The sequence below is a fragment of the Peromyscus californicus genome, unplaced genomic scaffold (genome assembly GCF_007827085.1).
Source record: "Peromyscus californicus insignis strain IS unplaced genomic scaffold, ASM782708v3 Scaffold_21__1_contigs__length_65335640, whole genome shotgun sequence".
In the NCBI taxonomy this organism is placed as follows: Eukaryota; Metazoa; Chordata; class Mammalia; order Rodentia; family Cricetidae; genus Peromyscus; species Peromyscus californicus.
Window position 1 is genome coordinate 8468858 of NW_026294514.1, and position 17697 is coordinate 8486554.

At 41.0% G+C, this 17697-nt stretch overlaps 1 protein-coding gene across 1 annotated transcript in view; it reads right to left on the reverse strand.

Annotated features, from left to right (window-relative positions):
• Pgap1 (post-GPI attachment to proteins inositol deacylase 1) overlaps nucleotides 1-17697 on the reverse strand; it is a 77446-nt gene that overhangs the window by 46634 nt on the left and 13115 nt on the right. Inside the window, exons 4-10 of the mRNA XM_052749460.1 lie at nucleotides 14988-15159; nucleotides 9867-10024; nucleotides 6517-6569; nucleotides 5098-5164; nucleotides 3845-3950; nucleotides 2616-2671; nucleotides 981-1064 (exon numbers count right to left, since the gene is read on the reverse strand). Coding sequence (XP_052605420.1) covers nucleotides 981-1064; nucleotides 2616-2671; nucleotides 3845-3950; nucleotides 5098-5164; nucleotides 6517-6569; nucleotides 9867-10024; nucleotides 14988-15159 — 696 coding nt within the window. The remainder of the gene's footprint in view (nucleotides 1-980; nucleotides 1065-2615; nucleotides 2672-3844; nucleotides 3951-5097; nucleotides 5165-6516; nucleotides 6570-9866; nucleotides 10025-14987; nucleotides 15160-17697) is intronic.

Consider the following 17697-nt stretch of genomic DNA (forward strand, 5'->3'; position numbering starts at 1 on the left):
TTTATTTATTTTTAATTAATTTTACACCCTGACCACGGCCTCCCCTCCTTCCTGTCCTCCCAATTTCTCCTCCCTCCCCTCAACCCACCCCTCTACCATATTTGCTCAGAAAGGGGCAGGCCTCCCATGGGCTTCAGAAAAGCACGGCATATCAAGCTGCCATAAGACTGAGCGCCTCCCCTGTATTCAGGCTGGACAAGGCAATCCAGCATGAGGAATAGGTTTCCACGAGCCAGTCGAAGCACCAGGGACAGCCCAGCTCCCAATACAGGAGTCCCACAAATAGACCAAGCTACACAACTGTCACATACATGCCGAGGGCCTAGGTTAGTCCCACGCAGGCTCCCTGGCTGTTATCACTCAGACTCTCTGAGTTCCCATGAGCCAGGTTTTCCTCTGATGTCCTCAACCTCCCTGACTCCTACAATCCCTTCTCCCTCTCCTCAGCAGGACAACTGAGCTCAGCCCAATGTTTGGCCATGAGTCTCCGAATCCAGTGACTGATGGAGGCAGGTATTTATTAAAAAGAAAAAGCCATTGCTTTGACAGTGTGAACCTGTATCATGGTCACTCTTCTGTCCTAAAGAACATCTGGTATAAAAAGCATCTGATTTTAGGATGTGATCAAATAGTAAAACAAGGTTCATTTCCTAAAACTTCACTCAGACAGCTTCATCAGCTACACTTACTCTTTAAAAACTAACAAAAGTTCAATTCCTCATCCCAAATAGAGTGACTCTAAGGTAGAACAGGATGGAAGACTCAAATGTAGATGTTAAGAGCACAATATCAGTTACAGATAAATAACTACATTTATAAGTAACTGTGCCTAATAATTCTCAATCCAAACACTGTTCCAAACAAACGTTTTCACCTGACTAAACTTAATGATCATTATAGCTAGTCTTCTTAGACCAGTAGTTGAAACTAAGATGAACAACAGCTTTTCACATTTACATGAGACGTGCCAACCATCTTACCAGCATGGTGCTCTGGCAGTAGATGTGAGTGTAGGTTTTCCTATGATTTGCAAGAGGAAATGTAAAATAAATCTTATCAGATTCCTAAGAAAGAGAAAAACAAAAACAATTTAACTATGAGTGAATAATTTCATCATTCAAAAAATCACGGTAACAAGAATAAATTCTATATTATTGCTGTTACTAAGAACCAATCGGCTAGGAATGGAAGGTAAGGGATAAGGAGGGAAAAGATTAAAAACTCAGTAGTGGCAGAACTGTCCTGGAAGCACCAGGGTTACCGCATTCACGTGTGTGAGGATTTACCTTTGTTTACTGTTTTTGTTGTTTTGTTTTGTTATTTGAGATAGGGTTTCATTTCATAGCAATGGCTGGTCCAGGATTTGCCCTGTGGATCACGCTGGCCTTAGACTATCGGCAATCCTCCTGCCTCTGCCTCCCAAGTGGTGGGACTAAAGGTGTGGTCTGCACCACCATGCATGGCTCTGATATTTGAACTTTCAACCACTCTGGCTACTGAAAAGGTCCAAAAATGACAACCTAATAACCATAAGCCAGGTTTATGGTTTGCAGGTAACATTTCCTAAATAAAACAATTCCTTAAGTAAATCACAAATTCAAGCAACCGAGCAGGAGAGGCAAAAACTGAGCTGAAACATTTTGTCACACTGTCGATGAGGTCATAACAGAAACTAGAATTAAGCAGCTGGATTGCAAAGATACAGAGCCAGACTTCAAACGGCTTCAACTTGTCAGGCAAAGAACAACTTTAGGATCAATGACCTGAAGGGATGCAAACACATTTATACACATGAGTAAACAGCAGTCACCCAGGAGGAATACTAACATTTATACACATGAGTAAACAGCAGTCGCCCGGGAGGAACGCTACTGAGCCAACTCCACTCCAACGGCCAGTACATACATGGAAAAATCCAAAAGTCAAGCATTTGTTATTCTTTCCTTTGGGATGTGTCTTACTTTTGACAAATTTAGTAGATAAGGGGAAATTTTTCTGTGCAGTATCCTAATCAATAAATGAAACAGAAATAGAATATCTTCATTTTTGTATCCTCCTACATTAATTAATTCAGACCCTCCCTACCAACTGTTCATATCTTGGGAAGAGAGCCTAGGAAAAGCAAAACAAACAAAAAACAACAACAACAAAAAAACCCTAATAAAAAATTGAATCTATGAGGCATTTAGATCCAATTACTAAATCTTGGGAGGAGCTAGCAAAGGAATCTACTGAACAGCCACAGAAATGCAATCAGCAAAATCAAACCAATATGAGATTCCATCATAAAAACTGACTGATACTTTATCAATAAATTTTAAAGAAAATAAAAGAACAAAAAATATACTGAAGAGGAATATCAGACATATCAAACAATAGTGATGTATGGCCTCATTGGGATCCTTAACTGGATACATTGAGAAACAAAGAAAAAGGGTCCAAGTTTATGCTAAAATAGGGAAGTTGAATAGATTCAATATTTATTATTAAATCATGGGAAAACTATGTGATTTGTTTTTAAAACGTCTTAACTTGTAAAACTAAATAAATAAATAATTTTATTTATTACTTTAGGAGAACAAATTTGGACAAAAATACCCTGATAGAATACTTACATTATAAGCCACATAGGACCATCTGGACACCTTTACTGGAACCCACATAGACGTCCCTTAATGTGAAGGAAATCAATTTATTTGTCTTGTTTCCATATAAAAATTCTTCTCTCTTTTCTGAACTCTGATAAATACTTATTAACAATCACAAACAAGTGGTTGCCTGAGCATCAGCTACTTTAAAAGATCAAACCCAGAAGCACGCTTTTTGTGCTCAACATCAACAGTGTTCCTATCAGGTGAAGAATTATACATCCACTCAGTCTTTAGCTTAATGGAATTCCCAAGAGAGGGAAATGAGTATTACTTCCCCCCAAGCAAAACATTTAAATGAATCCAACAGGATATGCTTACAAGCAAATTTATCAAGCAAATGATATGCTAGTAACTCAAAAGAAGGCTGAGGAATAAACAACACTGAGAAACCAAGATGTAATAAGTAATACAGTATGGTGATATTTTATCTGTGCTCTAACAAATAAAGCTTGCCTGAGGATCAGAGGATAAAACCAGCCACTATATTAAACTTAGAGATCAGGCAGTGGTAGCACACACCTTTAATCTTAGCATTCCCGGAGGCAGAGATTCATCTGGATCTCTGTGAGTTCAAGGCCACACCGAGAACAAAGGCAGGTGTGGTGGCACAAGCCTTTAACCCCAGCACTAGTTAACCATAGAGGTCTGGAGGTCTGTACAGACAGAGAGGAAGTAAAAGAGCTGGGCGGAGAGAGGAAGTAAGATGGCAGGGCACAGAAAGGAATATAAGGCGTGAGTATAAAGGAAGTAGCTCTCTTGGGCTGAGGATTTCCTAGCGGTAAGAACTTGTGGCTGGCTTGTTCTATTCCTCTGATCTTTCAGCTTTCACCCCAATATCTGGCTCTGGGTTTTTTTTTATTAATAAGACTTTTAAAGATTCATGTTACAATACAGCTCTTACTTTTGGTGACTTGACTACCAGGAAAAACAAGGGCATGCAACTCTAAAACCTTTCTATTTATCAAGTTATTTCCAGCACGAACTTTGATCAGTATCTTCCACTTTGCTTTTCTACTTTTCCCTTTCAAACCAAGAACTCATTAGCACGATGATAGGGAAATCGCTAAATAACAGGACTATAGTACTTGAAGTGTCCCAGTTTCCCACTAGTACCAAATACTAACAGCTGTGTACTAACAACACACTCATCCAACACAATAATGCAAAGTTCTTTAAAGGCCACCATCACGAACCTGTTAGGTCAGAAAGTATTGATGGGTTTTCTTCAAACTGTTTAGCTGGGTGTCTTATAAAATGGTGAGTCAACACAGACAACTTCTTCTTAGGTTTTTGAGTTATCTAGAAAGAACATTAATAAAGTCTAGATCATTTACATCATGATAATTTGATAAAGCATTACTTCAAGTATAAAGAGTCAACATTTACTCTCTCTGAGCCAGGCACTATTCTCAAACAATATATTAACTCTAATCCTCATAAAAAAAAACTCTGATAGTATTTATCTACATTTTCATAAAAAAAACTAAGGCACAGAGAAATAAACATTTATCTAAAGTCACACAACTATTAAGATTTGGGGCTATAATGCTCTGTCGTAATGAAAAAGACCTCAAACACTAACGTTTTCTCCAGGAGGAGGAAGAGGAGGAAGCCAGAGTCAAGGCTCTCAAAACCATTCCCATGGAACTGCAAGATGAGTAACCCCAGCGTGTTCTCAACTCACAGAAGAAGCTGAAGCTGATGAGCACAAGGCTCTTAATCACGCTGAAATCATCCTCAGCACAGTTCATTAGCAGTCGTCAAGAAAGCGATGAAAGAGAAGCATGATGTTCTGGACAGGCTAAGGTGGGTGACTCCTGTGCTCTAACTGAACTACTCGGAAACCACGGCTGAGTTGAGATCTCCTTCCGGAAAGGGCTCAACCTGCGACAGTGCCCGGCTGACGCTCCGGTGCCCGGCTGACTCTCCGGTGCCCGGCTGACGCTCCGGTGCCCGGCTGACTCTCCAGTGCCCGGCTGACTCTCCAGTGCCCGGCTGACGCTCCGGTGAGTGTGAGTTATTGGAGGATGACGTACATTTGGACCTTATCCATACGCTAAAGATAACTTGAAAACACGGTTCAAGAGTACCTCATAAGGTAATTATGATGCTCTCATACATTACCAAGAAAAAGTATTAGTCTGTTATAAATATTTCTCGTAAAATAGAAATAAGGGCTGGAGAGATAGGTATCAAACTTCTGACCCGTGCAGAGAAAGACCCGAGGGAAGATCTACAGAACCTTGCTCTTTACTTTCACTGCTACCTGAGTTAATGGTCTATGGATGGCATCAGAAGAACTAAAGATATTTCCATTTCAGAACTAATTCAACGTGACACAAGGTACAGGTTTCTCTTAGTATCCATGTTAAAAAGAATGAAACCTATTAGTGCTAACCAAAGCTTTCACTTTGCTAAAATAAGCTTTTATTTTAAAAGTGCATACTTGTTTGGTGTCGGCATCAATAAGATCAAAGAAGGCTCGAATTGTAGTCAACTGCAACTGTTTACACCTGAAAAACAAAGGAAGTATTACAGATAAACTTTTCTTAAAAATATTTATTTTTTTTTTACAGTTTGAAATTGGTACTAATGTGGCAACATAACAAAAAAATAAAATATATGTTAGAAATTATCATTTTTTTATTTGTTTGAAAATTCCATACCTTGACCATATCTATATCTTGTTTCCTCCTCAGTTATCCCCACAACCCCCACATCATATCTCCATCCCAACTTCATGTCTTCCTCTTAAATTCATTTTTTAACTCACTAAATCCAATCAGTCCCACGCACACATGCATGAGTGTGGGGTAACCATAGGGGAATGGGGACTCTACCAGCCACCATACTCCCAAAGAAAAGTGACTCCCTCCCCCAGAAACTAGCAACGGCCAGTTTTGATTCAAATATACACAATTCTATAAGTTAATGGAGTATATTATATTCCTTTAATGTTGTGCACTAAAAATGTATTCAACAAATCCTTCTTATTAAGCATATATATCAAGGTTAGAACCTATAAAAGCAAAGTAAAGGAAATCTCTCTGGATATCTGACAGCAGAACAGCCCTTCTGCTGCCCAGGTAATGTCCAGCTACAGGCACACATAACGCCTGCCCTACATGCAGCCACCCTACATGCCTGCACTGCATGGACCTTGAAGACTGGCTTGTACAGACAGAAGTAGGACAAAGAATCTGAAAGTCAGAGCACAAGGAGCTGGACCCTGGAGTCTTTGCTTTTCTTGGTCCATGTGTAATCTCTATGTTATGCTTACATTAGGTGCACATCTAATAACTTCTAGTTGGTTTCCACTAGACCCTGGAGTCTTTGCTTTTCTTGGTCCATGTGTAATCTCTATGTTGTGCTTACATTAGGTACACATCTAATAACTTCTAGTTGGTTTCCACTGGACCCTGGAGTCTTTGCTTTTCTTGGTCCATGTGTAATCTCTATGTTCTGCTTACATTAGGTACACATCTAACTTCTAGTTGGTTTCCACTGGACCCCCACAGCAGCCTTCACTGCATCAACTATACCTGAGTGCAGGGGTCGGCTGGGAGCTCGGAAAGTCTTCTCTGGGGCACATCTGACTCTGCCCAGCTACGACAAACCCTAAAATTTAGTATTTGATGCTGGCGTCATTCAGAGTGACTTAACTTGTGCTTCAGAAGGCAATGTTCCAGATTGTCAAGGAAACCATGGTCCAACAAGCAAGAGCCAAGTGTTGAGCTCAAACCCCTATTAATCTTTCACTCTTGGACGTCATTATGGGTCCAATTCTATGAAAGCTAGAAAACCAATTACTGCATTAATGAGAAAGAAGGACTATGACAAATCACCAATGGAAGTTCTAACTTACCATACGATGGAGAGATGGTCTGTTGAGACCCAGGTCTTAGGCACTGCCGAGCTCTAAAAGGAGGGAGAGGAAAAAGAAATAAATCAAGTACATTTACCAATTGTTGGATGTCTCATAAACTAATATTTAGAAACACATGTTAATTTCACTATATTGTATAATTCTTTAATTAAAATGATTCATTTTTATAAAAGATGGTCCTAATATATTATTCCCTGTATAATAATATAACTCCATAAATGTCATTTCTGGTTCTCAAGCTTATATTACCCTTTAAAAATTAACATATCCAAAGAGCCTATGCTGAGGTTTTAACATCTAACATTTTAAAAACACAATTAAAAATTTGAGCTTAACATTCATTTAATAAGAAATCTTATTAAATAAGGGCTCTTTCTTACCTAAAGATTTTTACTTTTACTTTTATATAAATGTAGAAGTTCCAATAGATATTTCAGGATTTTAGCTTTGACTGAACTACTACTTGGTGAGTTCTAAGATGTGACTTTAGAGGCAGGAGCGTGCCTGAGAAATATTTATTAGCATGTATTAACTACACAAAGTAAGGCATTTGATTATGACATTTCCATAGATTCACATAATAATATTGATCATTTTCATGCTCTATAAATCTTATTCCTCTGCACCCCTTTTACTGATAAATGTATAGGCACTTTATATATTTAGGAACTACTGCTGATAAATTACTAAAAAATCTGACAACCAGAGTTCTCTATGGTTCTAAGATTTTATTAGCCTCTGAGCAGAATAATAATAATAATAATAATAATAATAGTTCAACTACTAGTAGGCAGCATTTAACATAATCAAGAAAATAAAGATGCTTTATTTTCTTTGAGTTGATAAAGTACACCACCCCCTCCTCCCTCCAAGGCTCAGAGAACACTATAGAAGGGCAGAGAGAGCACAGAGCCCCATTACAAGGAGCACAGCTGTGAAAAGCCATCTTCCAGGCAGGGCAAGCCACTGCAAGCATGGACTCACATTAGCTGTGGTAACTGACGCTGGGCCTGTACAAGACTAGCCCTGCAACAGTCAGTTATGGATGGAGGAGAAGCTCATGAGGCCCCTCCCCTACTACTTAATCACTGGCTACTGGCAGATTCTGGACAAGGCATTCAATTGTGTGTCTACAGTAAGACCACTGGGCTCCAATGGACAGATCCAAACTCATGGTCACACAGACAGCCCTGGGAAACTCAGTGGGTCACAAACCCAAACAGACAGACATGAATATGGAGTAAATATTTGGAGGGAAGGAGGTTGATAGAGGTGGGAGAGCAATAAGAAGGTAGGAGAGGAATCCGAACACATTATATTCGCTCATGAAACTGTTAAGGAACAAATTTAACAAAAATCAATACACTTTATAAGGGTGGTTGCTCATGGAACCATTACATGTACACTAACATGCATTCATTCTTCTCTACAACAAACAGCACAGCTAAATCCCTTGGCTTCTCTCGCTTTAAGAAGGAACAGTATTTCCTCTAACGGTGTGTGAACAGACGTAATGGGTGCCTTTTCAGCCACTGTGCTCCTCCCCAGGCTGATTCCTCTTTCTCATCAGTTGGACTGGGAAGTACAGTATTCCAAATAGGGTGTCTGGTATCAGCCTAGGTCCCTGAATGAGAAACCACCCACCAACCTACAGAGTAAGAGTTCATTTGTATTTATGATACTATTACCCATAAGGGAATATATGATAGCAATTTCACCTATGCTACAAACACAATTATGGTCTTAACTTCTTACCATTTTTTCTAGTCCCAGTAAATATAAATGTAATTTAACCACTCCTGTGGTAAACACTGAAAAACTGTTACTTATTAATTGACTTTAATAGCATACATATAACTACGTGGGAAAATATAAACTATTTGAGAATTAAAAAACAAAAGTCAAGTTATACAATAGACAACCTTGGGAAAATTCTGTTATAAAATCTTTTCATCAGAGATATAAAAATAGTGACAGCAACCCATTGTCAAATGGATTAGAGAAGACAAGGAAACACAATCATGTGATCGTGTATGCAAGTGGGATCAAGTGAGCAATGCTCCTTAGAAGACCAGCATCAGCATGCAGAATGCTAACACCATGCTGTAGGTCGAGGACGGCGAGTAAGCTATGCCTGATTTCACAGGACTTCATCGTTTGCCTTTACTGGAGAGTGACACTGGGTATTCTGAGGACTTCCAGCAAATATCTGCCTAAGATACTCAACTCAGAAAACAAGATTCACACCACTAATACTGATGTCTGACAGAATTATTAAATTAGTATCACAGCTATTCTGGCTGTATCCTCATTTTTCTAGTTAGAAGAAAATGGTAACGATAGACCTGCATAATAATTTCTCCTCTGCATAAGGCAACGAAGGATTCGGTAAGGAGCTAATTAATGGATAAATAGTAAGGCAACAGCAGTTACACAGAACAACAACTGAGAAGCAGTGACTGTCTACCACCGTCTCACCAAAGCACAGGGGACAGGTGGACCACACTCTGCACAGTCTGTGTGTGCCTTTGAAGTAAAGATCTTAACAGTTGACGTCACGGTTGAGTCTACAAGAAGTTCTAAAGGAAACTTGAGCTCACTTTACAAAGGCTATGGGTCCTAATTAAAGATCAAATACTCAGTGTTCTAGCAGGGAAGGGTAATTAGTAATCAGCAAGTTCATCGGTGTTTATTTGCACTTCAACTATCAAAGAGCATATTTTATTTAGCAATTGGTAAATCTTTACTCAAAGTTAGCGTTCAGGAGGATGGGATGTGTCTGACATTCTATTAGTATTATATACACTCTCACACTCAGATGTGACTCGATCCCCTTGTGTTTAGTCCATACTTTTTTTTAATTTTTAATTTTTTATTTATTTTATTTTTTTCAGAGCTGAGGACCGAACTCAGGGCCTTGTGCTTGCTAGGCAAGAGCTCTACCACTGATCTAAATTCCCAACCCCTTAGTCCATACTTTCTTACAGTTACACCTCTAATTAATGGATAGGTTCTTATTTTGGAGACTATTATTTTCAAGGTTTCTAACATCCTTTTTATTTTCTCTGGCATAAGCATCCATGATTCTGCCTTCTAAACACATTCATCGTCATTCAAATTTTCTCACACATATGCCCATGTATGTGCATGAGCGCGCGCGCGCTGCGCGCGCGCGCGCACACACACACACACACACACACACACACACACACACACACACAGCCCTGCTCCACCAGCTCAGCACTCATTTACAAGCAACAGTATATACTATTTCCCTTTTGGTCCATTTTGTCTACTATATTACTATATAGAATCTTTAAAATAATTACCACAACAGATAAGGCACTGGTATGATGGCTTAATTTTGGTAGAAAAGTCAGTCCTGAACGAACTTGGTAATCCCGGAATCCTCCAGCTACAGAAAGTGTAGTCAAATTTATATGCCGAGCATTTAAAATCCAATAGTTGTTTACAGTCATATAAAACTCTGGAAGGAAATAAAAAAGAAACAATGAAAAATAAGCCATTTCATGCAACCATACTTATAATACTAATATTTATCTGAATTGTTGCCTAAGCTATTTGGTCTATAAATAATGTTATTCACATTTCCCTATTTTGAGAAAAGTCATTTAGCTTTGCATATAAGTCAGAGTACAAAAATCCACATTTGCAATAAGTCAGAGTACAAATACTGAGTACAAATTCTAAAGGTGTCAGTAAAGGAAGAGGCCAAATTGTACCAGCTTTGATCACGTTCACAGCTCTGTACCTCACAAGAACGGTCCTCCACACACCATAACAAAGAAACTTACAAACTTCGCAAAGGAGTTGTAGACATCCATGACGCTAGTGCCATGAAAATGCCCTGTTCAATCCCATCACATTGAGTCCATTAAATATGTCCATTTTTGTATGTGCATTACCCCCAATAAACTAGTCTTCAAAAAAAAAAAAAAAAAAAAGACATATACTTCTCCCTGTCACAGAAGAGTCCCAGTTTTTGAAGGCTTAGGAACCCTGCCTTGGACAACCATTACCACACATTACTACATAAGTTCCTACAGTACAATCTATCAGGACAGGGCCATACTAATTTTAGGATTACACGTCTGAAGAAAATCTCAGGCTTAGGATTCTACCCATTAAATCTGGCAGCAAATTTAAAGTGATGACTTTCCAGGCAAGTTTTCACTTCATCTATTAAAACTAATACAATTGTAATGTTGATTACGAAACTGAGACAGGACGAAGGAGATCTCATTTTTCTCGGCATCAAAACTGAATGCATTGCCACACTCCATCAGATCCCGGTCATGCCTTCCAATATTCACTATGCAAAGTTCTCCTCATTAAAGATCTCAACAGTATGTACCTGAGACGTCACCAAGTCTACCAAGATCTGACATCTAGAAGACCTGGGACAAATATCAACAAAACTAAATATTAAAATCTAAAACAGTTATGAAACTACTAAATAAAATATTTTCTATTCTTTCCTTGACTAACCATTGAGATGACTTTGTAGAGTCAAAATTAAGGATTCTCAGGGTCTTCAAAGTTAGCACTAGATTATGAGACAGAGAAGAGCAGATCACTGGGTCTCCTTCTTTGTCTTCCCAATCTAATTCTATCAGACATCTCAAGATCCTTTTGTGAATGGCCAAGCTCCACTGCAGAGCCACACCTTTGCCACAGTTCAATATGAGTGTTTGTGCACTGCTGTGGAATACTGCTTTTGTACACTGGTTTAATAAAATGCTGATTGGCCAGTAGCCAGGTAGGAAGTATAGGTGGGATAAGCAGACAAGGAGAATTCTGGGAAGAGGAAGGCTGAGTGAGGAGACGCCAGCCCGCCATCCAGGGAACAGCATGTAATGGCACACAGGTAAAGAAACATGGTGAAATACAGATGAACAGAAGTGGGCTGAGTTTAAGTGTAAGAGCTAGTCAGTCGTAAGCCTGAGCTAATGGCCAAGCAGTTTTAATTAATATAAGCCTCTGTGTGTTTATTTGGGGGGCGCAAGGGGGAGAGATTTGTCCCGACGGCCAGTTGGCTGGGACACAGGAAAACTTAGCAACAGTGTGCCTGCTCCTACAATAAAGACACGGAAGAGGCCCACACCGGCCCTGGAAAGAGCTTCTTGGGGCACATGAGCTGGACATGGTGTTGCAAACCTGTAATCCTAGCAATAAGGAAACAGGAGGATCAGGACAGGAAGTGGGCTGCATGAACACTCTCCAAAAAGAAAACAAATGGGCAATCTGGAGGTTTAGTTTTCTGAATCATGAGCTGAGAATAAGAACATGAACCACAAGGAGAAAGGCTGCTTAGTGCATGCATGCCTCTTACCCTGTGAGGAAGAGTATGGTCAGAGATGACCCTCTAAGGGCCGGCCCAGTGCAGGAACACTTTCCTTACTTAAAGGTAGGATTTCCACCAAGTATAAACAGGATATCTGCTTCTGAAAGTCATGTGTATCTCTCAAAAACTTGAAATCCATGACTACTTAAGTATTTTTTTTTTCATTCTAATTCTGACTTAATGAAATAAGAATTCAGAAAGTAGAAAGAGACCGAGCTCCCTGAAACTCAGGAAAAGCGTTCTACACTTAGGAATCACTTCGGAGGGGCAGTTTCAGAGGTGATCACTGTGTCCCTTAGAACAATTCAACCTGACAGTGCTGAAAATTCATTCTTCGGGAGATGAGAATGTAGCTCAAGGGTGTGCTTTATTAAGCAAGTACAAGGGTCTATTTTGAAATCAAGATCCTGCTGCTGGGAGGGAGAAAATACTGGGAGAAACGACTGGAATTGGGGGGCACTTCAGGGGCAAGGTGGAAACCTAGTGCAATGGAAACCCCGTGGAATCTACGAGAGTGACCCTAGCAAAGACTCCTAGTAATGAGGTTCACAGTGCCTGAACCTGCCATCTTCTGTAACCAGGCAAGGCCTCAAGTGGAGGGACTGGGACACCAGCCCAGTCACAAAACCTTTGACCTAGTTTGTCCTGCCTGCAGAGTGTTCTGGGACCAGACCCTAGCAGAATCCTCATCAAAGAGACCAGAGAGACTTCATCCAGCAACTGATGGGAACAGATGCAAGTCCCACAGCCAAACAGTAGGCAGATCTTGGGGAGCCCTGCAGAGGAGGAAGGACCAGAGAAACCAGAGAGGTCAGGGACATCACAAGAACACGGTCCACAGAATCTACTGACAGGGACTCATGGGGGCTTTCAGAGATTAAGGAGCCTGTGGGGGTCTGACCTAGGTCCTCTGCATACACATTTTGGTTGTGTAGCTTGGTGTTCTGTGAGACTCCTAACAGAGGGAGCAGGGGGCTGTCTCTGGCTCTTTTGTCTACGTATGGGACACTTTTCCTCCTGCTGGGTTGCCTCGTCCAGCCTTGATGTGAGGGTACGTGCCTGGTCTTACTGCAGCTTGTTATTGCAGCCGTGTTTGGTTGATGTCCCTGGGAGGCCTGCTCTTTTCTGAGGGAAGACGGAGGGGGTGTGGATCTGGGGGGGAGAGGGGAGGTGGGTCCTGGGGAGAGGGGAGGTGGGACGGAGAAACTGGGGAGAGAGGAGGGAGGGGAAACTGCAGTGGGGATGTAAAACGTGAGAGAAGAACTGAAAATAAATAAATAAGATCCTACAGCCGAAGAGTCCACATGACCGAGTCACAGAACACGGTAAACTCAAAGCTGATAGAGCCCTGGACGCCGTGTCCCTCCTGCCTATCTCTGTATCTATCTCTAATAGTGCTAAAAGATGCTACGCAAACTACCGGAGGAGAAAAGTGATTATGAGCCATACCCAGCTATGAACCCTGAAAGCTGTAATAATGACTGGCCTGGAAAGACACCCCCACTGGTGTAATAATGGCAGGAGCATCATGGGAGTAACCAGTAACTTTCTGATTAGATTTAAGTCCTTCTCCACAAGGTGAAACCCATACCTTACACCATTATTAAGCTAGACCCCTATAGCTAGCTAGGTCATGGTCCCTAAGAGAGAGCCTGTTATTATGCTGCTAAATAGACACAGTATCAAACTGACTCCTGGTGACTTATTATTATACCCATAGATCCATGCACCTCTCATCCCTCACCTCGAGAAGCTTCTATCTGCAGTAGATGCCAGTTAATCCAGTAATCCATAACTGGCCAGGGTAAAGAGAATAACAAACTACAGAATGCTCAGCCCAAGGGAGAAGATACACACTGCACCTTGCTTCTTCCCAAGGCTCAGGAATCACGGCATAGGAGGGGAGGGATGAGTGTAACAGCCGGAGGCAGAGGATAACTACAAGAAAACCTTTTCTTCTGGACACAGCGGGCAGCTATGCTTATGAACTTGCAGTGGGTTTCAACAGCAGATTATAAGAGCAATACAAAGTCCAAGCCAGAGTAGAATCCCAGCAAGGAGAGAGGAGTTGGCACACAGCCCCACCCCAAGCCATGGAGCTACTAGTAATTATTAGCTGCTGGGAGAAGAAAAGATTTTCTATAAAACTGTAACCTCTGGTAAACTGACCACTCCCCAGTGCAAGACTATACATCCAAGAATATTTGGGCAGCACAAATTGCTCTGGATTCAAAAAATAAGAAAGACAAAATGTTGGGTAGGGAGTGGGGGGCGGAGAGATAATCAGAGAAGAGTTGGAGGAGAAGGGTGAATATGATCAAAACATGTTGTATGAAACTCTCAAAGAACTAAAAAAAAAAAAATTAAATTAATTAAAAACAGAAGAATAGCCAGGCAGTGGTGGCGTACACCTTTAATCCCAGCACTCGGGAGACAGAGGCAGGAAGATCTCTAAATTCAAAGCCAGCCTGGTCTACAGAGTGAGTTGCAGACAACCAGGATTGTTACACAGAGAAACCCTGTCTCAGAAGACAAAACAAAACAACGAAAAGAATTTTTAAAAAGAGGCTCAATCTTGAAAGATTATTTTTCAGTGCATCTGGAATCGTTTTAACTCAACTACGTGGCTCATCTACATGTACCGTGCAAACCGCAACAGAAAGGGTGGCAGCAAACATGATCTTCAGTTCTTGATTCTTTCCCTGAACATCTACTCATTGAAGACTATTAGAAGCAGCACAAAAGATTTAAACAATTTCAATCACAAAGTCTCTCAATTTTATTACTGTGAGATTCTGATCTGGCAAGTTTCAAATCCATAACTCTTAAAAGACAAGAGTCATTCCCAAGAATAACATAGTTGAAGTTCTGATACCTACGGATCATCAAACACATATCACCTGGCTGGGAAAAGAAAACCAACGGTATTTTCAATGATAAGCCAGGACTGAAAGCGACTGGGGACACAGAGAATGGGAGTGCAGATCTCACCTGGAGTGTCTGACACATAGATAAAACTCTAACGGAAATAGCTAGAGACGAGCTCCCGGCAAGAGGTGGTCAGTGTGAATGCACCAGTACTCACCGGTAATGAAACGATCTAACGGCATCACAGGGGCCACATGAGGGGTGGCTTGTGTGACCAGAAGATTTATCAGATCTTGTTTGAAGTTTTTCAGTGTAAGCAATGCTCTGGCGACAAGGCCACCCATAGAATGACCAATCAGTGCCACACTTGTGGGGGCAAATTCTTGACCCTATTTTTAAAAAAAGAAAGAAAAGTGAGACCACCTCAAAAGCAAACAAAAACGATTGTGTCGGCTGCCTACTGTGCGTAATGGAGCGGCCCCAGAAGGCCAGGGTCTGCTATCCTTAGGATGAGCTAAAGGAAAGGCTGCTGTAGAGTGCAGCCTGGGACCTTCTAGTCTGGGAAGAGTCTTGCCACTCTTTAGATAGTTCACAGTGCCCACAATGCCAACAATACGGTTCATGGGGCACACCTGCTATCCTCCAGCCTAGAATTCTGGATTATGGTAAGTGGATGGATTCAGTATCAGCTCCCAATAAAAACCTGGGACACTGAGTCTCTCATGAGCACCCCTTTAGGCAATGCTTCTCACACCACAAATTGTTGATAGGCAATGAAGTACGAATGTGTTCCCCGCCCCCTGAGAGCTGCTGGACGCTTTCCTCTCTACTCAGTTTGCTCTGTGTCCTTTCACTGTGTGACAGTCGTAAGTATAAGATGAGTCCTATGAATCCCACTAACAAGCCAGCCAGCCTGGGGATGGTCCTGGGATCCCAGACAGAGCTGATGGTGGTAAGGGCCAACCTCTGCAGCCGACCTCCTGGTCTCTGAGCCACAGGTGCTTGCTTTGAGTCTTTGGTTGCTGTACTCCTTCATTTTCCTCACCTGTGCCCCTCCCTCCCCCCCCCTCTCTCTCTCACACACACACACACACACACACACACACACACACAGAGATTGGCCACACTGGTAATCTCCTCTACTCCCCTGGCTGTAAACACATCTACTTACAGTTAACTACCAACTAATCTCAACTGGATCTCTTCCTGGAGCCCTGGCCTTGAACGCCTGTTGCGTAATTGCTACACGGGGAGTACCTCGTGGACCTCACACTCAACCTGTCTTAAAGTAGACTTTATCGCCTCCAAGCCTTTTCTTCCTAGTCCTACCAAAGGCAATTCAGTCCCTTCGGTTATTCAAGCAAAACTCTTGGAGTCGCCCTTAACCCTTCTTTTCCTTCACACTGAACTTCAACCCGCCATCTGCCAGCAAAGCCTGCTGCCTCCGCCTCTAATACTAGCGCCAATCTGTCCATTCCTCAGCACTTCGGTTGCTACCAACCTAACTGAGAGCACTACTAGCTCTTGTCTGAGAGACTGCAACAGGCTCCCACCTAGTCTCCCTGCCTCCACCCTTACGCCCCTCCACCTTATATCCTAAAATAACCACAATGAGGCTATTAAAATTTAAGTAAGAAATGTGTCACTTCTCGCCCAGTGGTTTTCCATACCACCCTACCTAAAAGGGGGGAAAATTAAAATTGTCCATATGTCTCTTCAATCTACCTGACCCATCCCAGCCGCTTTTTGGTTTTCTACATTGCTGTATTTACCTAGACTCTTACGATGAATGAGGTTTTCCTCCACCCAGAACGTTCTTTTCCATAACTCTATCTTACCCGCTCAATGAGACTCAACTGTCCTTCAGCTCTTACTGTCCTTGCTCATAACAGAAATCTCTGTCAGTATCTCATCTTCAAAATATTTATTAGTTGTGTTATAAGTTTAATGTGTTCATTAGAAAAATCCAAAACAAAAATAGAAAGAATAATAAACTGCCTACCATGTAACATTAAAGTTTGTTTACTGTGGTTGGCATTTCTTTATCTTATCTGATAAATAATTTTATCAGTTATTACCTGTACCTAAAGAGGATCGTTTTCTCTCTCATAAGACTCATGATTCCTCAGGAAAAGAAAGCTAATTTCTCGTATTGGTGGCGCACGCCTTTAATGCCAGCACTCGAAAGGCAGAGGCAGGCGGATCTCTCCGAGTTCGAAACCAGCCTGGTCTACAAAAGTGAGTTCTGGGACAGTCAGGACTGTTACACAGAGAAACTCCGTCTTGGGAAAAAAAAAGTTACTTTCTATTCTTCCTACACTGAGATCATGTTCCTTTTCCTATACATTAAGCCACAGACAGGTGCTGGTGTGGTCAAATGGCTTCCTACAGCTGCAAAGACCATCCTACGGTGAATTAAACTGACTTATATTTAGATATTAAACTCGTTTAGTATTTTTGCAATAAATTACATTTGGTCATGACATATCACACTTTTCCCAGATTGTCGAATTTTGTAGTCTGGATTTTGATTGAAAATTACGTATGTATGATCATGAGGAATATCTCTAGTTTCTTTTCAATGTCTGTTGTGTTCTCTAAAATGGAATTATGTAATCTTTTTTTTAAGTCCTTGTCTAGTTTACTGTCAGAGCTATGCTGAACTAAAAACTGAGTCTGCTTCCTTCTCTATTCTTCTGAAAGCTGTTGTTGTAAAAATCAGTATTTGTTATTTCTTAAATGAGGACTAGAATTTACTAAAATTTTTCTTAAATGAGGACTAGAATTTACTAAAATTTTTCTTAAATGAGAACTAGAATTGTTCTTTATGGTAAGATTTTCAATTACAAACTCAAAAAAAAAATCTGACAGATAACAGATACAAGGCTATCCAGATTTTCTGTTTCTTCTTATGTCAGTTTTATAAT